Genomic DNA, 27,709 nt, shown 5'->3' on the forward strand with positions numbered 1-27,709 from the left:
AAAGTAAACTATGGTGAAAGGATAGAATGCAACTGTAAAACTGAAGATTAAAAGACCAAAAAAGAAAAAGGACTGTAAACGGACCGGTGAACAGAACAGCAATACACTGTATCCTGCTTGTATTTTGGTCTGTTTGTTAGAAGAAACTGCATCTTGTTGAAAAGAAAGAAGAAAAAAATTATGTATATACAAAAATAAAATTAAATACATTGAAAGGATAGAATGAAAACGAAAAAAGACTTAAGAGAGCTGATCGAGTAAGAAATTGATTGGAAAAAGAAGGAAAAAAATTAAAATTGAAAGACTAAATAATCATGGGCACAAAAAGTGTAGATTTTAATATGCCATTTTGGGCTAGTGGTGGAGTTTTGCAGTTCTTTGTGACCAGCAAACTTGATCTTAGCTGGAAATTCTTTCTGATCTTCTGGGGGAGGGACCTCCTGGAGTGATTCTCAGGTGTTTTTGCCATGGTGGAACTTCCCTGCCCTTCCCAGGGGCCAAGTTAAATAAGGGGTTCTGGATTGGACTTTGTGGCTTCTGTTCCGTAAACACTCTCCACCTGCAGCTCTAGTGGATGGGAATGAAATGGCAGCCTCCCAATATTGATCCAGCCTCCATCCAAGGAGAGAGCTTGAGAGCTCAGGGCCCCACTCCTCATTGCACCCTCAGGGAAAAAGCCACAATCACTCCTTTCTCCCTGGTCTCCATCTGCTCTCTGGGCTCTCCCAGCCTGTGAACCAGCGTTTCTATCTTAGACAGACAACCCCATATCGAGTCTCCAAACCCTGCAGACTCCTGTGGTGTGTTTCTTTTTTTTTTTTTTTTTTTTTTTTTTTTTTTTATTTTATTTTTTTTTCCCAATTTATTTATTTTCAGAAAAACAGTATTCATTATTTTTTCACCACACCCAGTGCTCCATGCAAGCTGTGGTGTGTTTCTGCCCCACTCCTCTCAGGGGAGGATGGGAGTGGCTCGCCAGTTCTGCCATTTGTCGGGCCCCTGCTCAGAGAGCAGGGGTCGGACCGTCTGGTGGTTTCTGGTTTATGGCAACTCCGAGCTGAGTCCTGGGCTCACTGATTGCAGCGGGCTTCCCCCATCCAGTGCCTGGTAGCTCTGCCACACTCAGGCACCCCGGGTCTTCCCGTGACCCTGCGGATCCTGAGAGCACATTGTCCCAGTGAGGGTTTCGCCCCCACTTAGCACCCTGAGTGATAGCCCTTACCAGAGGAGGCTTCTAAAACTTCCAGTTTTGTGCTCTGCTGCTCTATCACTTTCTGGTAGCCAGCTCATAGAGGCCACCCCCACCCCCGCCCCTGCCCCATGGTTAATCTCCCCATATATCACCTCGGATTCACTTCTCTGCACCTCCTACCTTGCAGAAAGTGGTCACTTTTCTATTTGTAGGGTCGCAGCTATTCTTTTCTTTGATCTCTGGTTGAGTCCACAGGTGTTCAGAAGGATTTAATAGCTATCCGCTGAGTTTCTAGGACCAGGCAAAACTACAGTTAAGGTCTCCTACTCTTCCACTATCTTGGGCTCCTTCCTCTCAGCTCTAGGACCTTTGTCCCTCAAGATATTTTTGAAACCTTCCCATTATTCCCCCATCTTTTGTTAAGTGGAAGATGCACGAAATTATGCATTCCCAGCCCACATCATTCCCCATCTCCTTTTTTCCTTTTTGTACCAAGAGCTTTGCCCAAAAAGGGTGACAGGAAACGAAAACCTGTAAATACATAGTGTATCTTTTGGGGAGCACTCTCTATCTCTGTTACCCTGACATAGGCCCTAAAGAAGCACCAAGTTAATATCCTTCCCATTTATGTATTTCTATGGACTTGTACTCTAGGTGTCATTCGTGAAAATCTTTTCTATCTTGTTAGAACTCAATGGTCTCTCTAAAATTGCTCCCTACAGTTCTGGAAGCGTGTGACCTGTTTTGATATATAATCATACACTGTCTACCTTTGCTGCCAGATATGTATGATTCCTGAAGGACAAACATTGTGAACTCCTGGAGGTCATTTGCCAAGCTTGTGTTGTAACAGTAATCATGGGCAAGCACATAAATATTGAACCCCCCATTCTCCTTTTTCCTGAATCCAAGAATGCATCACTTTGCTTCTTGGCAAAGATATCTTTGGACTTTGTGACAGTACAATCCATGAACTCTTACTTTGTATCCATAAGAGCCATTCTGGATCCCTCTTCCTGGTTTTACCCCCAGTAGGAAATGTTCATGTAACCCTTTCCTTGGGTTTGCCTTAGGCCACTATGTATCCACTTTTTATCCTATGGCATCCTTGCTGGCACAAAAATATGAGGTGATGCAGAATCAGGAGGCATTGTGCAAAGCTGCCGGTGGCAAATACCGAATGCTTTGGGAGGTGAAGGCCAGGAAACTCGGAAAGTTCTGTTGAACTCCCAAGGACTGTGGTGAAGGGATTGAGTCACCTATATCTTGTGTCAAATGTAAGGGGGCACCCAAATCTCAGTAATTGGGATAAATTATGTTTTAATGAAGTCCTTAAAAAAATAAAAATTAATGTAGATAAAAATCCATGGTAAGTAAAATGTCTACTTATTAGATTGGGCAGTGCTTTTGATTCGGGAGACAATATCCTTGTCACTATGATTTGCAATTCTAACTTGGTATCCTTTTCCAATACTTTTTTTAAAGACTTACTTATTTATTTGAGAGAGAGCATGTTGGGGAGAAAAAAGGAGAGGGAATCTGAAGTAGACTCCCAGTTGAGCAGAGAGCTCATATGGGGCTCCATCTTACCACTCTGAGATCAAAACCCAAGCTAAAACTAGGAAGCTGACACTCCTCTGACTGTGCCACCAGATGCCCCTCCAATATCCTTGAACTTCCTCCAGCAAAATGATATCTCACTTCCTACCGTACTGAATGGCTGTATCAGAAAGACTGGAAGTAACTCACATTAGTGAGGAAATGGAGTAATGGGAATCCTTTCCAGTGGTGCTGATGTAAAGGTAGAGTCATTGGAAAAGCAGTTTGGCATTTCAGCTTGGAGGTGTCTACCGAAAAGAAATGAAACCCTATGTGCCTTCAAGGACTTGTTCACGAATGTTCATAGTGTTATCATTCAGAGTAGCCAAAAGTAGAAGTTATGGATTTAGAAGGTACAAGGACAGCAAAGCACATGGAAGGATTCATGCTTGAGCCTGGCACATATTGACTATATAGCTGAAAATGGCTAACTCTTATATAATCAATATGTTTAAGGGCTGTCTGGGTGGGTGAGTCATTTAAGTGTCTGCTTTCGGCTCAGGTCATTTCCTCAGGGTTGTGCTCCCTGCTCAGCAAGGATTCTGCTTCTCTCTATCACTCTGCCCCACCCTCCTGCTCATGCTTGCTCTCTCTCTCTCTCTCTCTCTCAAATAAATAAATAATTTTTTTAAAAAAATTAATATGTTTAAAGAAGCAAATCTTACAGTGATTTTGTGTCATTTTAATGCTTTTTTAATTAACCTATAATTTATTATTTGACCCAGGGATGCAGGGCTGTGAATCATCAGGCTTAAACATTTCACAGCACATCGCACATACTGTCCTCAATGTCCATAACTCAGCCACCCTAACCCTACCCCTCACCCTCCAGCAACCCTCAATTTCTTTTGTGAGATAAAGACACTCTATGGTTTGTCTCCCCCCCGAGCCTATCTTGTTCATTTTTTTCCTTCCCTGCTCCCCACAATCCCCCACCCTGCCTCTCAAATTCTTCATATGAGAGTTATCATATGATAATTGTCTTTCTCTGACTGACTTATTTCACTTAGCATAACACCCTCTAGTTCCATCCATGTCATTGCCAATGGCAAGACTTCGGCTTTTGATGGCTGCATAATATTCCATTGTATATCTATACCACATTTTCTTCATCCATTCATCTGTTAATGGACATCTAGCTTCTTTCCATAGTTTGGCTATTGTGGACATTGCTGCTATAAACATTCAGGTGCACATGCCCCTTCTGATCACTACATTTGTATCTTTGGTAAATACCTAACAGTGCAATTGCTGGGTTGTAGGGTATCTCTATTTTCAACCTTTTGAGGAACCTCTGTGCCATTCTCCAGAGTGGCTATACCAGCTTGCATTCCCAACACAAGTGTAGGAGGGGTCCCCTTTCTCCACAGCCTCACCAACAACTGTCGTTTCCTGACTTGTTAATTTTAGCCATTCTGACTGGTGTGAGGTGGTATCTCACTGTGGTTTTATTTGTATTTCCCTAATGCCGAGTAATATTGAACACTTTCTCATGTGTCTGTTTGCCATTTGGATGTCTTCTTTGCTTAAATATCTGTTTTTGTCTTCTGCCCATTTCTTTTTTTTTTTTCTTTTTTTTTTCCAATTTATTTATTTTCAGAAAAACATTATTCATTATTTTTTCACCACACCCAGTGCTCCATGCAAGCCGTGCTTTCTATAATACCCACCACCTGGTACCCCAACCTCCCACCCCCCCGCCACTTCAAACCCCTCAGATTGTTTTTCAGAGTCCATAGTCTCTCATGGTTCACCTCCCCTTCCAATTTACCCAAATTCCCTACTCCTCTCTAACGCCCCTTGTCCTCCATGCTATTTGTTATGCTCCACAAATAAGTGAAACCATATGATAATTGACTCTCTCTGCTTGATTTCTTGAGTGGATTACTTGTTCTTTGGGTATTGAGTTTGATAAGTTCTTTATAGATTATGGATACTAGCTCTTTATCTGATCTGTCATTTGCAAATATCTTGTCCCATTCTGCCAGTTGTCTTTGGTTTTGTTGACTGTTTCCTTTGCTGTGCAAAAGCTTTTGATCTTGATGTCCCAGTAGTTCATTCTCGCCCTTGCTTCCCTTGGTTGTTCCGGCTGAGGTCAAAGAGTTTGCTGCCTATGTTCTCCTCAAGGATTTTGGTGGATACCTATCTCACATTGAGGTCTTTCACCCACACAGTTGCATTTCTAAGGGCTACGGAGAAACAGACCTCCTGGTGTCTTAGTGGAATGGGGATGAAGCAGACAGACTTGAGTCATGTTAAATCGAAGACCCAGTTTCAACCCAGTTCAATCCCTAATGGGAAATTACAAGCTAAAAGAGGGGTATTAAGGATTTTTCATTTCTAGAGTGAAACAGAGCAGGTTCTGAATCAGAGGGCTAACACTACTTAGTTGCCCAGGGGAAATTTCTTTTCTCCTCTACACCTCTTGCTTTCCCAGCTCTGAAAGAGCACCTACCTCATCAGGGTTTTGTTAATCATAAAGGAGTTAATACATATGTAATTCTAAAGGCAATATCTTGCATACAGAAGGTGTCAATATTTAATTACTTTTGAGCACAAGATTTCCTACTGTCTCCCCCACACAAAACCTAGTTTGAGAAGAAATAAGGAGAAAGGAAGAGAAAAGGGAGGTCTCCCTCCAGTCATATATCCCCCTTCTAAGCCCATACCTGTGGAAGAAAGGATTCGGGAAGGCAGGAAGTGGTATACCAGGAGCCGCCCTGGAAGAGGAGAAATCCTTCCCAATGCAAGGACCAGGGCCCCTTATATCCTTGTGTAAAGCTGCAGCTCAGGAAAGAAATGAGGTGTGTTTCTTAGAAACAATAAAGAGAGCAAGGTTCAATAGAAGTCAAGACACATAAGGCAGCCAGCAACCCCAAGCTGGGCACAAAAAAGCAGACATATGTCAGCTGGTCTGCAGAATCTGATAGGTGACCGCACTCACAACCCCACACTCCTGCAGGCCGCACTGACTGCCCTGTTTCCATTCAGCCAGCCTTACTACCAGAAACCCAGGAGATATGTGAACAGGCAAAACTCCAGGAGCAGTGATCAGCAGGTGGAAAACATAACTCAAAAATATGCTCCTCCTGTATTACATTTAGCAAAATATTTCTATTGGAGAAAGACAACTATCATATGATCTCCCTGATACGAGGAGGTGGAGATGCAACGTATGGGGTTTGGTAGGTAGGAAAAGAATAAATGAAAGCAGATGGGATTGGGAGGGAGACAAACCATAAGAGACTCTTAATCTCACAAACAATCTGAGGGTTGTGGGGGTGAGGTTGGAGGGGAGGGGTCTAACGAGAGGGTGGTGGGGTTATGGACATTGGAGAGAATACGTGATCTGGTGAGTGCTATGAAGTGTGTAAACTTGGCAATTTACAGAATTGTACCCCTGGGGCTATTAACACATTATATGCTTATTAAAAAATTAAAGAAAAATTACTAAAAAAAAAAATCCTCCTCCCAATAACTACAAATACCACAGAGGCCTGCTTAGGATAAACTGCACAGGAGATAAGTGAGGCTTGTATAAACCCATGCATCTGTACCAAATGACAGGAAAGAAAACACAAATTAATGCTAAGGGTACAATATCTTTGAATGGGAAGATAATCAATTAGTGGTAATGCCAGTTTTTAAATGACTTTTTAGGAATAAATCAGTACTCAGCAACATTCTAACACAACTCATTATGACAGTTGATTAACTTCTTTGAGAAATTACGGTGTGGTTGTGAGAAACATATAACAGCAGAAAAATAGGTCCTGGGACGCCTGGGTGGCTCAGTTGGTTAAGCAGCTGCCTTCGGCTCAGGTCATGATCCCAGCGTCCTGGGATCGAGTCCCACATCGGGCTCCTTGCTCGGCAGGGAGCCTGCTTCTCCCTCTGCCTGCCTCTCTGCCTGCCTGTGCTCACTCTCTCTCCCTCTCTCTCTGACAAATAAATAAATGAAATCTTTAAAAAAAAAAAAAAAGAAAAAGAAAAATAGGTCCTTTTGCCCGAGTCTGCTCATGTGCATGGAACTGATGGGAACGAGGTCATGTTTCTTTGAATTTATTGAAATGCCTTTTTAACATGGTGGCTCTTTGATAAATGGTCTTGGGTCAATTTGTTATGTGTGAGAAAAATATAGTTGTCTTACAACAGAAGAGAAAGAAAGTAAGATTTATGAATGCATGAAAATACTCGTGTTGGCAACCCTCAAAGTCAAACACAAAACCTAGAAGCCATAAAATGAAAGGTTGACTCACTATGTAAAAATTAAAACCTGACATATGAAGAAAGGCCATAAGTACCCTTTTTATAAATGACAAGGCTTCTATTACAAGATGTAAATTGATCACATGTTATGACCTCCTATTTGGCCGAGGACCTTTGGAATTTCTGGATATAAAATAAAAACTCTTCCCCAACTATATGCCAAAACCAAGAGGAAACCCTCTCCTGAACAGGCACTGGGGGATCCTCGTCAATGGACAACAGGCCACAGGTGGCAAATGATGAAGAGTTGGATATTCATAGTTATGCATCACTCAGGTTTTACAGTAATGATTCAGTGACAGTCAAAGATGAACGTGGACAAGTCAATATGTATCCTTCAACAGTGCTTTTTTAATGGATCTGTGCTTTGCTTCACATTCTAGTCTTCATTCATGTCCCAGATGAACTCCAGGGGAAAATCCTTCATCTCCCTTTGGAAAATCTGGTCAAACCTTTCATTCTGCTCAACAGTCAGGTGATTTTTCCAGTCTCCGATGGTACCTGGGAGGAAAAACAAGTCAACTGCATCAGTGAAGATTCCAGGGAAGAGGGGATGTTATACCTTAGTGGTGTTGGAGAAGAATTGCTGGAACTCTCCTTTTTCTCCCCAAAAGGCCCCCACTGACTCCTGTACATGGCCATACCCCATCACTCTCTCACCTCCTGGACAGGGGCAAACTCATCCTGGCAGTTCTGCTGTAATTGAAGATCACTAGCCCAACTTCTCAGCTGGCAGCCAGCTGGAAAAGAAGAAAATCCTGGCAACTTGCTTACTATTGCATTCCAGGCTAGCTTGGGCTCTGGTGTTTTCTGAAGTCCTTTAAAAGTTCCATACAATCACATATCGATGAGCTAACATTTATTGATGAGGACACAGATGCTCAGAGAGACTTGGAAAATGCCGCCCGAGGTCCTACACTTTGGGTCAGCTCACCTGTAGTTACTCCTTCGTTACCCACTTTAGGTTCACAACAGTCTTACTTTAAACTTCTAGATGTGGAGTCCTGATGACACACAGAGGCTGACAGAAGCAGAGGCCAGAACAGAAACCCTGATCTTCAAACACACTGCACTGTAAACAAATAACTGAAACAAACGGAAACTCTAAGGAAACCGGAGACACAAACCACAACAGTGCAGGTCACTCACGCCAGTGCAAATGACGTCCCGCCCTGTTTCACCTCACCTAAGAGAAGAGTGCTTGTGAGTGCACAATAAACATAAGGGGACGCAAGTCACTTCCACAGGCAGTTTGACTCCTCCTAGTTTTCTTCTTAGCCATTCCAGTCTGTCATTTTCAGGTGTTTGAAAGAGGAACACAGAACATTTTCTCTTTTCAAACAGAAGCAAGTTGCAGATGCCAGGACAGGGGCAATTGAGAAGGGCCTTAGCATCAACAACACGGTAGGGTTTGCGGGGCATAACAGGAAGACAAGTCCCCACCTCAGGTGGGCTCCAAGGTACCTGTGGTCATATTTTCAAGTTGAACAGGAAAAGACATAGGAAGAGATTCAGTGAAGGAAATCCTAATTTAGAGAAATTAAAGTGCGTATTTCTTGCTACTTGACATAGAGTCATAGAACCTATGATCGAACGCAAAATTTATGTCTCTAATTCTGTATTATACATTATTTGTGTACTAAAATCAGAAAATATCACTTAGAATGATGTTATGAAATAAAAGAAATATTTTAACATGTTCAAATGAGTTAGTTATATAAGGAGTTATACATTTAAAATCCCAACCACAAGAAGTATGAGATATTGAGACAAATTAGATATTCCTACACTTTTTATGATGTAAGAATCTGGTTTCCTAGAGGACACATGACAATCCTGCCCAAGAACAAAAGTGCAGTGAATGTGTGTTCTTAAGTCAACCCTGGAGGAGCTTGAGGTTAAAGCACAGAGAAGGAAGAGCAGCCAGTGAGGGCCAACAGACCTGTCTTCACCTCTCCATCACAAGCTGAGCCCACACTAATGAGGGGAAGGAGTTTAACACTAAATGAACAACCATTTTGTGGCAGACATTGTGCTAGGAATCAGTAGATTGTCAGGGGGCCATGAGGAAGACCTTATAACTGTAAGTTACTCATTAGATTCATTCAGAGAACAAATACTAGAATCTCTTGTAGAGCACCAGAAGAAATCATAGTAAATAATCTTCCTAGCGAAATGAACAGGCCCATGAGAGCCCATGATATTAGGAAAGTCCACCAGCAAGATTAAAAGTTACATTCTGGCTCATTGCTATCACAGTGCCACATGGCCACTCTGTGTTCACCCTCACCTTTGCGAAGGAAATGACCTTTTACATTCGGCCCATATCCACTGGTTATTATATTATCATAATTTGCCAGTGGGTCATCCTTCATGTTCTCAAATGTGGCCTGTCTCACAACAGCATCCATATCCTCTTCACTCAATCCTTTCCCCAGAAACTTGCAGATTTTTGACACAGAACCTCTGAGATCCTGAAATAAATCAGAGTATGATATAATGCACAATATAAAAAAGAAAACATCAATAAAAGTCATAACTAACTATTGTTATGGGAGTGAAAAATCTAAGTGCTTATGCTGGCTGGAAAAATGGAGTTGGACCATGAGAAGTGACTTGCTTATTCCTTCTTGGTAAATTCATCTTTCACTGTGCACTGTTCTAGAGCACATTTGGGTTCATTTAGGAACACTCATATTCATTTTATCTGCATGAACTCAACAAGTATTGGGGAGTAGATACTTATATCAGACACTGCCCGTGCGAAGGAGCAAGGTCACAGAGGCACAACAGGGAATTGGAACTGGGAAGTCAGTACAAAGACCTATGGGCAGAGAGTAGCTGTGTAACAGAATTCAGAGAAAGTCTCAACAGAGATGACAAATTTGTCCTGAGAATTCAAGCAAAAAGAGGCGTTTTCTAGATAGTCACACTGAAGGGGTGGAGTCCAGACAAAAGAAAGAATATACGCAGTGTTGGAGTTGTATGGAAAGTATGAGATACCAGGTCACAGGATCATCAGAATTTGAGTTTCCCTGGTGGAGCTTCAGGTGAGAAAGTGGGAAGAAGAGGCTGGAGGCAATGGAGAGGCCATTGTGTGGGGAAGGTTGTAAGGCCAATCATGGTAGGAGTCTCCCTTCAGTAAGTGTTACAGACTCAACAAGAGAGTCCAGGCAGTGTGTCATGAGCTTGGGGCAGGGATAACAGAAACCAGGGACAAATACTCAGCAGGTGGCAGCCCTTAATCTTGCCTGGCTTGCAGCTCTTTCTCTTCTTTCCTGCTTAGAGATCCCTGGTGGTGTTCGGGCAGCAGTGCCCAGTCCCTGTCCCGTAATGATCCTGATTGATCCAAGATATTCATGGTAATCCCATTGCCCTTTATGAGACATTCATCTAGGGTGGTCACAGACTCAATTTTAGTATTGAAACAGAAAGATGAAATCAAATAGAAGTTTAAAAGAGTGATTTTCCTCCCAGTGATGAGATGGTAGCAAAGCAAGGCAAGGAAGTCCTTCTTGTCCCACTTCCCTCTCTTTCTGCCATACATGCTGTCATCTGAGGACATCACTTTGGAGCTACAACAACCATCCTGCTACTATGAGAGGAGACATCATTGCCACACTAAATATGATAGGAAAGAGGGACAGAAAATGCCTGGGACATTCACAACATGCTGGAGTTGTCAGAACCAACATCAGGATAGCCTGCCTCTGGGATTCAGTCAATCAGTAATAGAAGTTCTTCTGTTTTAATGTGTTCATCATTGACTACTGGGAGCTGCATTCCCTCTAATCATACACAGACATTTCATTTAATTTTTCATGCAGTGTTTAACCACATACAGATAAGATTCAAGTTTCCCATGAGATGCATCCTACAATGATGAATATAACATCTAGAAAGTTACTAGAATCAAAATGTAGAAAATTAATTTCATAATTCATCAACAGGTTACCAAAAATCTGGCTCATGATAGTCAAACACATGTATGGCCTCATAGATAAATAGACAATGCCTCACACACAGTCAGTTTTTGAAAAGAAAGTTCCAGTTAATTAATTGTAAATGACAACCTGGTAATCGAAAGGAGTGATAGAAGAAAAATGTCTCCTGTACAACTAATCAGGGATCTCAAATTTGATACTGTTTTGGGGTGTTCTACCCACGAACGATCAATTCATTCATTCAGGGTGCCGTTCAGCTGCCATGTAGTCTCTGACATCATGTTTCTCACCTTCTTCATCTCCTCATAGGTCATGAACTGAATGTTGAAGAGGCTTCTGTGCTCATACCAACCTTTGATGTGGTCAAACCAAAGGCTTCCCATCACTGTGGGAAAAAAAGGTACATATTTAGGTAAATATGTTGAACAGGTTGAAAAGAAGCTACAGTTGTTGGGAGATGCAGGAATCTTTACTAACAAAGAAAGAAAAGGAAGTCTATTGCTACATTTCAGATTTCACCTAGTGCCTGGTAATGGGAGAGCTAGCCACCTTCCCCTAGGAAACAATTACATGAACTCAAGGAGAAATCGGTCCCTTAAAAATGCATTTCATATAGACAGAAAACTATCTTCCCACGGGGAGAGAAAAACTGAAACTGGAAATCAGAGAAAAGAATCCTCTCCTTTTTGTTCCTCCCCTGTCCCCAAAGACACAGGGAGCTATTTCCCTGCTGCATGCAACATGAAAGCTCCCTGGTGGGTCACTTGAGTTCTGCACAGAGACTAATGTTAATTAACTCTCCTGTTCCAGATCATCATCTCTACCTCTGTAGCCCTTTCCCCTGCTCACACAGCCACACTGGCACCTCAGAAAAGAATCAGGGGGCACATGCTGCCACCCAGGATAGAGCATGCAATGCTTAATCACGGGGTTGTGAGTTCAAGTCGAACACTGGGCATAGAGAACACATACAAATGGCTATCAGACACATGAAAAAATGTTCATCATCACTAGCCATCAGGGAGATTCAAATTAAAACCACATTGAGATATCACCTTACACCAGTTAGAATGGCCAAAATCAGCAAGACAGGAAACAACATGTGTTGGAGGGGATGTAGAGAAAGGGGAACCCTCTTCCACAGTTGGTGGGAATGCAAGTTGGTGCAGCCTCTTTGGAGAACAGTGTGGAGATTCCTCAAGAAATTAAAAATAGAGCTTCCCTATGACCCTGCAATTGCACTCCTGGGTATTTACCCCAGTAGTAAAAAAGATACAGATGTAGTGAAAAGAAGGGCCATCTGTACCCCAATGTTTATAGCAGCAATGGCCACGGTCGCCAAACTGTGGAAAGAACCAAGATGCCCTTCAACGGACGAATGGATTAGGAAGATGTGGTCCATATACACTATGGAGTATTATGCCTCCATCAGAAAGGATGAATACCCAACTTTTGTGTCAACATGGACGGGACTGGAAGAGATTATGCTGAGTGAAATAAGTCAAGCAGAGAGAGCCAATTATCTTATGGTTTCACTTATTTGTGGAGCATAACAAATAGCATGGATGACAAGGGGAGTTAGAGAGGAGAAGGGACTTGGAAATTGGAAGGGGAGGTGAACCATGAGAGACTATGGACTCTGAAAAACAATCTGAGGGGTTTGAAGTGGCAGGGGGGTGGGATGTTGGGGTATCAGGTGGTGGGTATTATAGAGGGCACGGATTGCATGGAGCACTGGGTGTTGTTCAAAAATAATGAATACTGTTATGATGAAAATAAATAAAAAACAAATTTTAAAAATAAATAAATAAATATTTAATACAAGTTAAGAAAGAGAGAGAAAGGAATGTGGAACACAATTTTGTCAAATAGAGCTTCCCATGCAATATGCTGTGCACAGCCCAATCTTGTGATCTAAACTGAGATGCTTCTCCCTGAGCTAGAACGGAAAAGTGTAAGCTCATGAATCCCCTTTGTCACGGTTAGATGTAAATATTTTCTGGTGATATAACTGTAACTTGATGGTCCCCTGAGAGGGAGCAGGAGTAAGCAAAATTTGTAACAATGGCTGGTCATGGTCATCCATGACAACCCTACCAACTGGTTTGATACATTGATTACTGACTCCCATTTACTTTCTCTCGTCATCTTCTCCCTGCCAAATTCACTAAGTGTAAAAATTTACATGTTGCTTAATGCTATAAATTATAGTTACCTCTTCCTTCGAGAAATTGTTTCATGAATTCCTCAAAGGTACCTGTAAATTGTGACATCACATTCTTTGCAAAGTGAAAATATGAGCACATAACATCCTTAGGGTTTCTGTATACATAAATAATCTGGAAAGAAAGGAGGTATTCATTATTTCTGAGGCTTTCATTCTCTCATATTTTTACCCTACTACCTTCCAATCAGATGAAGCCTATTGTCTTAACTTTATACTTTCCTAATTATGTTATGTGTATACTCAGCCCTCTTTGTATTTTGGGTTTCCCCTTCTCAGCCATGCCTCTTCCCTTACAATTGGCCTAGTGACTATCAATAACTCCTCAAGGCACACCTCCCATGGTACCTCTTCTCAACTCACCCTGACAGAGAGCAACAATAGTCTATTGTCCCTATAGCAACAAGCTAATACATGCAACAATTACCTGTAAGTATAAAATTATATAACAATAGGAAAAACGTACTAAGTTATTTTGCCCAGATAATCTTCTATAAGGGCAACCTTGAGCATCATAGGGCATTTAACATCATCCTGGACCTCAACCCACTAAAGACCAGCAGTATCACCAACCTAATCAAAAATGTTCCAAGCATTCCAAATATTCTGTGGGACAAAAAGTCTTCCATTTGTGAACCAGTGTGGTAGATAAAAGCAATCCAAAAAGGGATCCAAACCATGAGTGGAGAGGCGGATATGTAATGAGAACAGAAATGATCAACTCATCCCTCTTTTCTTCTTAAGGAGGGAAGGCAGTGAGTGGAAGTCTCTATTGTGGAGATCTATGATTGGCAATGGTTTTCTGGGAGCCATTTACTGGGACAGGTGGAGCAGAATGCTACTAAAGTTTGAGAAGACAGAAGACAATAGCAAGCAGTTGTTTTAGGAAGGCGGAGGGAGCAAAACACTTAAAAAGTAAAATTTGAGGATTGAGGCCATAAAAGTAAAGTGAAGATACAACTTTTAAGTGTATTTTTTTTCCCTATCACACTACCAGAATCATGAATACAGGTACAAATATACACGTATTGGGTTTCACCAGAATTAGGTGTTGGCATATGATCATAATAGAGTTGACTACAGCAAGGGAATTGAGTCAAAAGTGATTTGAATGTCAAATATGGAGCCATTGGTGGATGTGGAGAAGTGGAAGAGATGGATGAGAGAGTGTTGAGAGGGAATGGAGAAGTTGTGGAGAGGGGTACTGGAACTCTGAATGTGGTGACTGGTCACTACAGGGACACCTGAAAGGAGTGGGAGGCAAAGGAGGCAGCTCTCAGAGAACAAGGTACTTCAAGTCAGGATTCAAGTTAGGGCAATTACTGGTTGCCTTTGTTCATTCACTCAACTCTACTACCCTCTGGACACTCTTCTGTGCACTGCAAACTCCATCTCTCTCATGGGTTTACACTCTGGCTAGAAATGGACAATAAATAAATAGGTAAACAGATGGGAGATAGTGTCATAAAAAAAGGCAGGCTTATCACCCATTATAAACTCTAGAGGTTGGTGGAGGAAAAGGTCGCTGGAGGTGACATCAACACTGAGAGTTGTGGCAGAGCTAGGCATTTGGGAGGCCAGTGTAGATTCTGAGGGGTCAATGTGAAGGAGGCAACCTTGCCCTTGCATGATCCTGAGAATGAGTGCCTCCTTCCCCTTGACCCCGCTGGGGCAATTTGGCTCACCCTTGTCTGGCACTCACAGAAAACCACTCACATCAAGTTTGAACTAATCCCATGAGTGATAGGAGTGCTAGTAGGGAGGAAGGTAATGAGTCAAGAGCTGAAATTACCAATGGGTAGAGGTGATGATCCAGGGAGAGGGAGAGATAGGTACACTTGAAGAGAAAATAGGCAAAATAGGGGAAGTGTGAAAAAGAGAGAGAGCACACAGAGCAAAGAGAAAGAATTGCTAGCATTGTATATATCATTGTTACTACTGCTGATTCAAGTACAAAAGAACATCTTTTGGAGAAGTGTCTGTTCATGTCCTTCTGGCCATTTTTTACATGATTATCTGTCAAATAGTTTGAAGAATTCTTTATAGATCTTGGATATCAGTCCTTTGTCTGTAGTGTCATTTGCAAATATCTTCTCCCATTCCGTGGGTTGCCTCTTTGTTTTGTTGACTGTTTCCTTTGCTGGGCTGAGCTTTTTATCTTGATGAAGTCCCAAAAGTTCATTTTCTCTTTTGTTTCCATTGTCTTTGGAGATGTGTCTTGAAAGAAATTGCTATGGCCAATGTCGAAGTGGTAACTACCTATGCTCTCCTCAAGGATTTTGATAGATTCCTGCCTCACATTGAGGTCTTTCATCCATTTTGAGTTTCTTTGTGTATGGTGTGAGAGAATGGTTGAGTTCATTCTTCTGTACATAGTTGTCCAATTTTCCCAGCACCATTTATTGGAGAGACTGTCTTTTTTTTTTTCACTGGATATTTTCTTCCTGCTTTGTCGAAGATTATCTGACCATAGACTTGAGGGTCCATATCTGGACTCTCTACTCTCTCCCAGTGGACTATGTGTCTGTTTTTGTACCAGTACCATGCTGTCTTGGTGATCACAGCTTTGTAGTAGTTTGAAATCAGGCAACGTGATGCCTCCAGCTTTGTTCTTCTTTTTCAACATTTCTTTAGTGGTTCAGGGTCTTTTCTGGTTCCAAATAAGTTTTAGGATTGTTTGTTCCAGCACTGTGAAAAATGCTGGTGGAATTTTGATCGGGATGCAATTGAAAGTATAGATTGCTCTGGGAAGCATAGACATTTTAACTATGTTTATTCTTCCAATCCATGAGTATGGAATGGTCTTCCATCTTTTTGTGTCTTCTTCAATTTCTTTCATGAGTGTTCTGCAGTTCTTTGAGTACAAATCCTTTACCTCTTTGGTTAGGTTTATTCCAAGGTGTCTTATGGTTCTTGGTGCTGTACTAAATGGAAGAGATTCTCTAATTTCCCTTTCTATATTTTCATTGTCAGTGTATAACAAAGGAACTGATCTCTCTGTATTGATCTTTTATCCTGCCACATTACTGAATTGCTGTGTGAGTTCTAGTAGTTTGGATGTGGAGTCTTTGGGTTTTCCATGTAAAGTACCATGTCATCTGTGAAGAGAGAGAGTTTGACTTCTCTGCCAATTTGAATGCCTTTTATTTCATTTTGTTGTCTGAGCAAAAATGCCCTTCAATAGGCAAATGGATAAAGAAAATATGGCACATATATACAATGAATATTATGCAGCCCTCAGAAAGGGTGAATACCTAACTTTTGTATCATCATGAATGGGACTGGAGGAGATTATGCTAAGTGAAATAAGTCAAGCAGAGAAAGTCAATTATCATATGGTTTCACTTACTTGTGGAGCATAAGGAATAACATGGAAGAACATTAAGAGAAGGATAGAAAAAGTAAACTGGGGGAAATTGGAGGGGGAGAATAAGCATGAGAGACTGTGGACTCCAAGAAACAAACTGAGGGTTTTGGAGGGGAGGGCTGTGGGTGGATGGGTGAGCCTAGTGGGGGGCATTAAAGAGGGCTTGTATTGTATGGAGCATTGGGTGTGGTGCATAAACAATGAATCTTGGAACACTGAAAACATCAAATAAAATTAAGATGTAAAAATTTTTTAAAAAAAGAATTTTGAATAGAACTCCAAGAACTAAATAAAGTGTGCTACAAATTGCAAAGCCAATAAGTTTCTAAATAAATATACCATTTAAAAATGTTAAAAAGATTTAAAAATTTATATGAAATATTATTGATAGAAAAGCATACATATCATATAATGTTTTAGAAGCAAGAAAGAAATAATAGCAGTTTACCGTGTGAAAATAATAATGTTATTATTATGTTATTATATGTCATTATTATATGTCATTATTACATTATTACATGACATTATTACATTATTATATGTCATACCATATGAACATAATAATGTTCAATTACATGGTAATTACGTGTAATAAAAGAAATGCATATTTGAAACATTAAAAAATGAAAGAATATATATGATATGTGATAATATAAAACATTCTATAAGGTAAATTAAATGCACACATATATATACTTTCATTTTTTTAATGTCTGCATTATTTGTATAATCAGAAAACAAAGGGTGCAAGATACAAATCTGATATTATAAAAAAAAGAAGGCTATTGAAAATTGAAGTAAAAGGATGCCTGAGTGGCTTAGTTGGTGTAGCATCTGCCTTCAATCCAGGTCATGATCCCAAGGTCCTGAGATCAAGCCCCACGTGGGTGTGGTGGGGGGGGAGGGGGGGTCACTGAGCAGCAGGGAGCCTGCTTCTCCCTCAACCTGCCCTGCCTGTTCTCTCTTTTTTTCTCTCTCTCTCTCTCAGATAAATAAATAAGTTCTTTAAAACAAAAAAGAAAACTGAAGTGTGTATAATGCTACATTTGCCAACAGCTGGATGAATGCACAGTGTTGATGTCATGAAATGAAATGAAATAATGAAAAAGAGCAGTTAGCTCTCAGCAGTCAGATTCCATTTCCTACTTTGGCCTTTTTGTTCTTCAGCCCACTGGGAACCAAGTAGTATGGGAGGTGGGTAGAGAAGAGACGGGGGGATGGCCTTTCCCCAAAATCCATTTTTCGAAAGTTGTACTCAAGGAAGGGTACTCGATCCATGGTTTCCAGTTTTCCAGCGCCTTTGCGATGGTCCTCAGAATAAATCAGACTTAATAATTGCTGAAACCAGATGGTTCCTGTAAAGAAATAATTTTGTTTTCAATGATGATCCAAAATAGAGGTGATGTATCATTAATTTTTTTATTCAGAGTTTGTTACTATAATAATTACAAGGAAAAGTTCCGAAGGAACTCAAACACCTGGAAGCTAAAGACCACCTTGCTTAAGAATGCTTGGATCAACCAGGAGATCAAAGAAGAACTGAAACAATTCATGGAAACCAATGAGAATGAAGACACTTCGGTCCAAAACCTATGGGATACAGCAAAGGCGGTCCTAAGGGGAAAATATATAGCCATCCAAGCCTTGCTCAAAAAAATTGAAAAATCCAGAACACACCAGCTGTCTCTACACCTTAAAGAACTGGAGGATCAACAACAAATCAAACCAACTCCACACATAAGAAGGGAAATCATCAAGATTAGAGCTGAGATCAATGAGGGAGAAACCAGAGATACAGTAGAACGTATCAATGAAACTAGAAGCTGGTTTTTTGAAAGAATCAATAAGATCGATAAGCCACTGGCTACACTAATCCAAAAGAAAAGAGAGAAAGCCCAAATTCATAAAATTATGAATGAAAAGGGAGAGATCACAACTAACGCCAAGGAAGTAGAAACAATCACCAGAAGTTATTACGAACAGTTATATGCCAATAAGCTTAGCAACCTAGATGAAATGGATGCATTCCTGGAAAAATATAAACTACCAAAATTGAACCAGGAAGAAATCGACAACCTGAATAGACTGATATCTAATAACGAGATTGAAGCAGTGATCAAAAATCTCCCAAAAAACAAGAGCCCAGGACCTGACGGATTCCCTGGGGAATTCTACCAAACCTTCCAAGAAGAAATAACACCTATTCTCCTGAAGCTGTTTCAAAACATTGAAGCAGAAGGAAAACTTCCAGACTCTTTCTATGAAGCCAGCATTACCCTGATCCCCAAACCAGGCAAGGACCATACCAAAAAGGAGAATTTCAGACCAATATCACTGATGAATATGGATGCTAAGATTCTCAACAAGATCCTAGCCAACAGGATCCAACAGCACATTAAAAAGATTATCCACCATGATCAGGTGGGATTCATCCCTGGGCTACAAGGATGGTTCAACATTCGTAAATCAATCAATGTGATACAACAAATTAATATGAGAAGAGAGAAGAACCACATGGTCCTCTCAATTGATGCAGAAAAAGCATTTGACAAAATCCAACATCCGTTCCTGATTAAAACGCTTCAAAGTATAGGGATAGAGGGAACATTCCTGAACTTCATCAAATCTATCTATGAAAGACCCACAGCAAATATCATCCTCAATGGGAAAAAGCTTGCAGCCTTCCCATTGAGATCAGGAACAAGACAAGGATGCCCACTTTCACCACTCTTGTTCAACATAGTATTAGAAGTCCTAGCAACAGCAATCAGACAACAGAGAGAAATAAATGGTATCCAAATTGGTAATGAAGAAGTCAAACTCTCTCTCTTCGCAGATAATAATTACAATGTAATTTCATCTGAATGAGATTGTTAATATATGTAAAGTGCAGTGTGGGAGAAAGAAAACAAATATGGTCTTTCTTTTCCTGCTTCAGGAGATGCTCCACTTGAAACTCCGTGGGCATTTGTTCCACAAATTTATTCATTGTCTCTTCTGTGTTTTCTTCTGCTTCATATACAGGACTTTTAAATGATCTTCTATGCCTGTTTCTCTATTTCCTTCCCCAATCCCAATCCTAGAAAATGAGCCAAAAGAATCCAAGGAACAGGAACTCCATGTAAGGAGGCACTTCCCAGCCTTCTGCACTTCCCCTCATTTCCTTCTGTACCCATGGTCTCCACTTCAGGAAACACTGTTTATTATAAATCCCTAAAGGAGGCCCCAGAACACCCACATGGAGACAGGAAGGAATTTAAGAAACAAAACAGGTTAACATAGAGGGGGGAAAAGAGAGAAAGGGAAACCATAAAATAGTCCCTTAACTCCAGAAAACAACTACAAAGAACAGAAGTAAATGATAAGAATCATGAGATGGAGGAGGTCCATAAGGAACTGGAGCACCAACAAGGAAATGACCCATTTACAGAGGAGCTCACAGCCATTGAGACTAAGCTTGAACAGAAAAGTAGTGAACAGCACAATCCACTCCAGGCCTGCCAGATGCAGGACATCAGGTGGGCACTGTCTAAGGGCATTACACAAGGTGTTATGAGGGAAAGTGTAGCTCCTAGGAGGAGGATTCAGTGAGTGGTTCCCAGTGAACCTCCAGTTTTCTGTGTGAGAAGCCCTCATTGAGATTGACTTCAGAGACCTGAGTGAAGATCCAAGGATGCCCAGGCTGAGGAGATCAAACAGGAGGTGAATACACTGCAGCAGAAGCTGAGTGAGCAGCGAGTGTACTCCAGCATATAGCTGGCCCTGACATGAAAGCTGTGGAAAAATTAGGAAGTGTCTGAGACAAGTTCCAGGAGACCTCAGATCCGTTGGGGGAAGCCCAAAAGCAAGCCAGGAAAGCCAAGCAGGTATTTGAACAGATCAAGAAGAAGCACTTTGAGTGCTTCAATGCTTGCTTTGAATCTGTGGCCACCAACATTAATAAGATCTGCAAGCCTTATCTGGCAACAGAGTATCCAGGCATTTCTGAGCCCATAGAACCCTGAGGAGCCCTACTAGGATGGCACCAGCTACAACTATGTGGCTCCTGGAAAACACTTCTGGTCTATGAACAACTTGTCAGGGGGTAGAACAGGGGCAGCTCAGGCCTTGCCACAACTACACTAGAAGCCAGCCTCCTTCTTCATCCTGGGTGAGACCGATGCTGCCCTGGATGACACCAGCATTGCCAGGGTGACAAATTACATCAAGGAGCAATGAACTTGCCACTTCCAGGCCACTGTCCTCTCTCTGAAGGAGGCTTAGAACCTTCTTGCTGCCTACCCTGAGCAAGGGAATTATATGAGCAGCAAAGCCCTGACCTTCCAGCTCAACATGTACCCAGATGCCACCGCCAACCCCAATGAACAGTAGCAAAAATTCTGCCCTCCTGCCCTGTCTCTGGCCCTAAGCTATGCCTCTTTTAACCTCTGCATATTTAGCCCCAACCTTCCCCTTCTTCTTGTCCCTAACTGGTATAATCATGGGATTCAGGCACTGCTGACAAGTATCAAAGTGGAACAGAGGTGATATTAGGTCTGGAGCAAAAATTCCTGAGCTACAAGGAGCACCCAGAACTTTGGAAGGAAGTGCTCAGCTGAACTGAGCTGAACAGGGCCATCTGTCCATTTACCCCATTCCCTCTCCTCGACCTCCCCCGCCATCACCCATAATCATGGGTCCCTTGGGCCCTTTGCATCTTACTTGTATGTATGTATGTATGTATGTATGTGTCCATGTGTGCATATATGAGTGTGTTTGCAAAATAATAAAGATATTGGATATCTTAGAAGGGGTCCAGACTGAATCTGATTTGAAGAGAGCTCTATATGACAGCACCCCAGGGTGTCATATAGAGGTATTTAGGCAGAGGTATTTAGGACCTCATCAGAATCAGTCAGGTAAAACTGCGCTTCTTCACTCATTCATGTTTTCATTCATCTGTGTATTGATCAGGCATATCCTCAGCATTCTTTATTGTCAGGCTCTTTTCTCAAAATACAGAGCTGAATCAGATATGATTTCTACCCTCCTACTGAGGAGATGCAGTGCATTCCTGATTTCTCTGGTCTGCAGAATCATATTTTGTACATACTCTGAATGACAGAAGAGGATGATCACCTCCAGACTTCCTGAGCTGAATCTTGACGAATTGGTAGGATTTGGTTGGGCACTAGGAGCAGAGCCTGGGCTCTAGGGACAGACAGCTGTGAGTTCTAGTCCCTTTTTTTTTTTAATTACATTATTTATTTATTTATTTAAAAATTTTTTTTCAATTTATTTATTTTCAGAAAAACATTATTCATTATTTTTCACCACACCCAGTGCTCCATGCAAGCCGTGCCCTCTATAATACCCACCACCTGGTACCCCACCCTCCCACCCCCCGCCACTTCAAACCCCTCAGATTGTTTTTCAGAGTCCATAGTCTCTCCTGGTTCACCTCCCCTTCCAATTTACCCAAATTCCCTACTCCTCTCTAACGCCCCTTGTCCCTTTTTAAAATCACTTATTAGTTTGATGCTGGGCAAGCAAGTCTTTTGATTTTTTGTGCCTCCATTTCCTCATCTGTAAAAATGGAGCTAACAATATGATCTACTCTGTAGGATGTAATGAAGTCAAGCTCTTTGCTGGGGCCTTATCTGTGCTTGGAGCCCAGTACACGCCGACCCATCAGAAGACAAGCCTTCTCATACTTAGACCCCTGAGGGCTCTGATCCCGATTGTGGGGGATAGAAGGAGCCTCCAAACCTGGGACATGCTAAATGCCTAGGTTACTGAGAAAGCTCCAGGGCTCCACTGGGATTTACCTGGTAAGTGAAGGGCCTAAGGAATCCTCTAGCTTCAATCATGTATGGTATCCAGGTGCCTGGGCTCCAACCTAGGTTGTAAGGAAGTAGAGGAGAGGTAGACTGGGCCACATCCTGGCCAAATGTGTGTGAAGGTTCCTCTGGGAACTAGGTGTGTCAGCTGCAGGGACCGTGCAGAGGAAGCACAGCCTGCTGCTATGAGGTCAGCATTTGCTTGTTCATGTACAGTGTCAGGCCATCACCTTGTCCTGATTGTCTACTGCATTGTGTTTTGTAAATGTTCAACCAGATCTAATTACTCAAGTGTCCCATGAATCCATTCTCTAAGACATAGATTTATAAGAAGATCTCGCCCCTTTTGACTACCATTGGCCATCCCTCTCAAACTGCTCTTACATCTGCTAGACTCTTGTAAGAGTTTGATATATATGAGTTCATTGAAACTATTATAGTGTATTTAATACAAATGGTATATTGAGTCATTCTCCAATTTGCTTTCTTCACTTAACATTGTTTCTGAGATCTATGCGTGTTGATTTTGCTAAATGTAGCTTCAACTCATCCTTTGCAACTGCCTAATAGAGTGTGATCATATGACTCTAACACACCTTCCCCCTTTCTTTTGTGATAACTAGTTAAGACAGTTTTCCACTTTTGCTATTACAAAACATGACACAGGAACATTGTGTGTGTGTGTGTGTGTGTGTGTGTGTGTGTGTGTTTACCAAGGATTGCTTCCTCGAAGTTCAATGCAGAGTCATAGGCTATTCATACTTTTGTTTTAAACAGATACTTCTAAATTGCTCCCCTTTACTGTGACTTATATTTTTCTGGAGGTTGTCCTAAGTGTAACATTGCTGCCTCCTTGAGATTCATCCTCCATAGTGACATCTGTAAAACCACGGAGTTGATGTGCTAATCATACATTTTTCTAATACATATGAAAAGGCATAACTGAAAAAATTTTTCTGTACAGCAAGGAGAACTATCCACAAAATGAAAAGGCAGCCTATTAAAAGGGAAAAATATTTGGAAATCATTTATGATTCAGAATTAATATAAAAACATATCAAGAACTCATATGACACAATAGCAAATATAACAAAGACAATTAAAACATGGGCAAAGGCTGTGAATAGACGTGTATGTATATACACATGCACAAAGATAAACATATGCATTATACACATGTCTATACGTTTCGGTCTGATCAGAGTGCTATAGCAAAAGTACACCCAAATAGTTGGAGATTATTACACATTATGGAAATAGTGTAAGTTAATTTCCTCCTTCTCATGCACTGGTTATTAAATACAATTTCAATTTCAACTCTCTGTCCAAAGTAGCTGCCTAAATGGTAAATATTTCTGCAAACTTTCCAAGCCCACTTTAGCACCTTAGTGTTTGATAGGGTGTCTTCAACATAGTTACTTCAGTATTTTCTCCATTTCCTTGTCCACATCAAAAATAACTTCTAGAGACACCTGGGTGGCTCAGTTGGGTTGGCATCTGCCTCAGGTCAGGTCATCATCCCAGGGTCCTGCTTCACCCTCTGCCTGCCACTCCCCCTGCTTGTGTGCTCTCTTGCTGTCTCTGTCTCTCTGACCAATAAATAAATAAATAAATCTTAAAAAAATAACTTCTAACTACACTGTAAAAGACCTATTCATAATATATTAAATTCAGTTCACACTATAATATCCAATAGATTATATGTACATATCCATATAGAATACTACTAATAAAATAGAGTTCCCACATTATAAAAGTATCATGTTATTTCTTAGATTAACTATCAGAACAGAGAACTCACCAGATTTGGGGTATGTGACTATGAAGACATCATTTTCTCTGATTTCAAAATTATCTAAATTTTCTATAAAGCCAATATCAAGTGGTAAACGCTTAAAATAATATCCTTTAAATTTGAGTAAGAATTTCTCCATGCCTTCCATACTTCAGTCACCTGCAAAAGAGAGACAATACGATTGGAAAGAAATTAGTAAAATTTTGTTTTCTTCCCTTCTGTCTCTCAGTTGTTGACCATATGCTGAGAAAAGAAACTGATATCTTGTTTTCTTCACAGTCACTGAAAACTGGCTGGCTCTGAAAGTTACTGTCCTGGGTTCTGAGTGTGAGTTTGGTCCAATGCCAGGAGACAGATGTTCCTGGGCTAGAGGTTAGTTTTATGGGTATGTGCTCCATTTTTATAGCTACAGGGAAAATGGTTTTAAAGTAATTTTTGTAGTTGCAAAAAGATACTTTAATCAGAAAGCACACATATATATGTATACACACACATGCAAATAAACATACAAGCTGAACTTGAACAGGCTTCAGACACACTTGTCTCCCAGCACTCCTTCATCACCTGGGCTTTCCCCCCCCCCATAACTGAAGTACAATTGTTAGCTTTCAGCAGGTTTCTAGAAGCTTTTCTTTATATATTTTCTGGGTGGGAGTTATCTATTGATTATGTCTTTGGTAACTTTAAATTCTGTTTTCTTTCTAACATGCCACTTGTTTAGAATGACTGGGGTAGTGCAAGCATGAGTTAACAATCATGACTGTCTTCCAGGAAGTTTGACAAACTGCATGTGAGCGATTCAGCTGTCTATTATGACAAAATGAACAAAGGCACAAAGTAAAAGTCTGAGAAAAAACCCTCAAATAATGGTTGACACACAGAAAGTTTAAATGTAGTCTCAAGAGTCATCATTTATGTGTACTTTTTGCATTTCATTACTACCCCTCACTGACCCTATGGAAAATAATCTACTTTGCTGCTATGAAACCTGAAGTTACAGTGGACTTGGGGGTTCTTTCAGATGACTCTGAAGTGACTTTTTTTTCTGTTTCCCAAAGTAATTGGACATAGGAACAGCTGAGAAAATCAGAGCTTTAGAATCCCACAGTTTGAAAGCAATTCCAGGATGACCAGGAAAGGGTCATTATAAGACAAAGGGAAATAAGAAATATTTAAAATATATTGTGACAGTCACACTGTTAATAAAAAACAGAGAACTGATAAACTCTCTTTACAAAGGAGATTTGGGAAAGCTGCAAAGTAGTTGGAATCATCAACATGAATTGGTAGCCGGGGAAGAAATGGGGACCAGACAGGGAAGGTGAGAGGACGAGAGAGGATGTAAGTTATTCTGCCACTAGAGTTATTTAAGGCTCCTCAGTGTTGCCATCCTTGGTGTTCAAAGAAACAACCTAATTTATGACTCCATATCCATTGGGTTCTAATGTTAACTTCCATTATCAAGGAGAACTGGCTCCCTAACAGAAGCCAATTCCAAATCTTGGGATCAAAACAATATCAAGAGCCTTAACATCTTGACTTTTTCCTGAAGGAAACATAATTCTACCACCTTATACTCTACTTATATTACATTCTAGCATAATTACTACCCTCATGATGAATTAAATATTTCTTTTAGTGTATGTTCTTAAATGTCTAAATAAATATTTAGAATCAGAAAATGGCTCAGTTCATTGGAAATCAAAGCAAAAGAAGGGCAGTGTAGTCTTGCTTCCTGCAGAGGAGCTGACACTTTACTCATTTTTAGCCTAGTGTTTAGAAAAACACCAAACACCTAAAACTGCATAACTATTAAGTACAGACAAGAGAAAGGAAGCAGAGAGTACGTTATCCCAAAAGTATCAATTTGGCATGTGGATGATGTTTTAGTTGAAATCAATTAAGACCCAGCAGACTCACAACAGCTTTCTACCTTCTGCTTAAAAGGATTTAGATAGGGACCTACACCAGGAATAGAGCTCCTACCACATGTAACTTTTTCTATTCAAAAGACTCTTTTGATGGCATGGTACACATCTCTACCACATACGGGCTGTCTTAATCTACCTGTGAATTGTCTTCCCCCTCTTTCATTTCTGAAGCATTTCACCCCCTCCTCCTTAGCTTAGGATGGTTTATAAGACTAAGTTCTCAGACTGCCTTTCACTCATCATGACTTTGTGGGTCTCCCACACACATGTAGTTACATTTCTCTTCTGTGAATCTATCTGTCTTATATCAATTTAATTATTAGACCAGCCAGAGAACCTAGAAAGGAAAAAGGAAACTTTTTTCATCCCCAAACTAGAATGAAGCTACTCACCTTAGAGTTCTTTGAAATGAAGTATGAACTTCTGATATGAAGGCAAGTGAGAAGAATAATTGTGTGCCGTTGAAGGAGAAAGACACAGATAAAAACTAAGGTTTCCCCTAAGAGGTTTAGTGATTCACCAATTAGAGCTCCCAGAATCGAACTCATTAAGGAGGAGGGATTAGGCTGATGTTAACCAGTAGATCATCAAAAGGTCTAGTGAAAAGCACAGAGGCGTTTACCATAAATAAAAGGAGATAAATGCTTCAAGCAGCTTGGTGCTACTCAGAGATGCTGGGTAGGGTTCAAAGTCTCTGCTTTTGAATTATAGCAGAAAATATGCATGTATTCTCTTGCTGTCCCATTCATGATACTCTAATGGCCAGAAACCAGTAGTACAATGGATTGAGTTGCTTCTTCTTCAATAGCACCTGTATTGGTGTCTTTGAATCTTTGAGTTGTTTCTTATGGAACAGAATGGAGAGTAAGTGTAAAGTGTGAACAATTTGAAGTTGAAGGAAAAAATCCACATCTGCAAGAAGAAAGTACAAGTATTTTGAGGGATTAAACACTTTTCCAAATTCTCCAATATGCTTGACACAGACATAATATTCACTTAACTACCAAACACCATTTACCTGCCATTAAACCCCTCCATTGTGTTCCTATTGGCAAATCTTTATACCACTTTATCACAGAGCAAGAGATAGGTCCTGGGGTTGGCTCCTCAAGGACTGTTTTGTGTCCTCTTTGTCATGGGTTCCACATTCTCTCCAGTTAGTTTGTTTTCCAAATAGAATGGTCATAAAGGATAAACATTCAAAGGTTTACTCAAATTCCCTCTCTATGTACTTGGATTATTGACCTTACATACTCTTCTCGTCTATTGTTACTTCTTCCTGAACAACAAACATCTCTTCACATGCGCTCAGATAAATCACCACTCGCTGGCATTTGTTGATGTCACGGCATGCACACTATCAGATTTGGAACATGACTCAGGCCCTTCCTAACGTATCTCCTCTCACTCCTCTTGTAAACACTTCACCAGGCAAAGGTAGCTTGTGTTTCTCACTTATAACGACTCTCAAGAACTTTAGAGTTCATCTTTGGTTTCATCTTTCCTATTGTCACCTTTCATTTCATTGAAAAGAAATTTGATCTAAGGAAGGCTTTAATCCCTTTTGTT

General features: G+C 40.7%; 1 protein-coding gene across 2 annotated transcripts; it reads right to left on the bottom strand.

Annotated features, from left to right (window-relative positions):
• Positions 1–7,391: 7,391 nt before the first annotated feature.
• Positions 7,392–27,286, bottom strand: LOC122907252 (amine sulfotransferase-like). Of its 2 annotated transcripts, XM_044250145.1 has the most exons (9): positions 27,159–27,286; positions 26,533–27,052; positions 24,216–24,368; positions 17,742–17,950; positions 13,220–13,343; positions 11,295–11,389; positions 9,351–9,534; positions 7,721–7,800; positions 7,392–7,561 (listed from the first exon to the last, which is right to left on the bottom strand). In XM_044250145.1, exons 3-9 carry the CDS (start codon positions 24,355–24,357, stop codon positions 7,532–7,534), a joined length of 864 nt encoding a protein of 287 aa, XP_044106080.1. In that variant the 5' UTR covers positions 24,358–24,368; positions 26,533–27,052; positions 27,159–27,286; the 3' UTR covers positions 7,392–7,531. The 2 variants fall into 2 exon arrangements, with proteins under 2 accessions (XP_044106080.1, XP_044106070.1); XM_044250135.1 differs by lacking the exon at positions 7,721–7,800.
• Positions 27,287–27,709: the final 423 nt, after the last annotated feature.

Source organism: Neovison vison, chromosome 1, assembly GCF_020171115.1.
Source record: "Neovison vison isolate M4711 chromosome 1, ASM_NN_V1, whole genome shotgun sequence".
Taxonomy (NCBI): Eukaryota; Metazoa; Chordata; class Mammalia; order Carnivora; family Mustelidae; genus Neogale; species Neogale vison.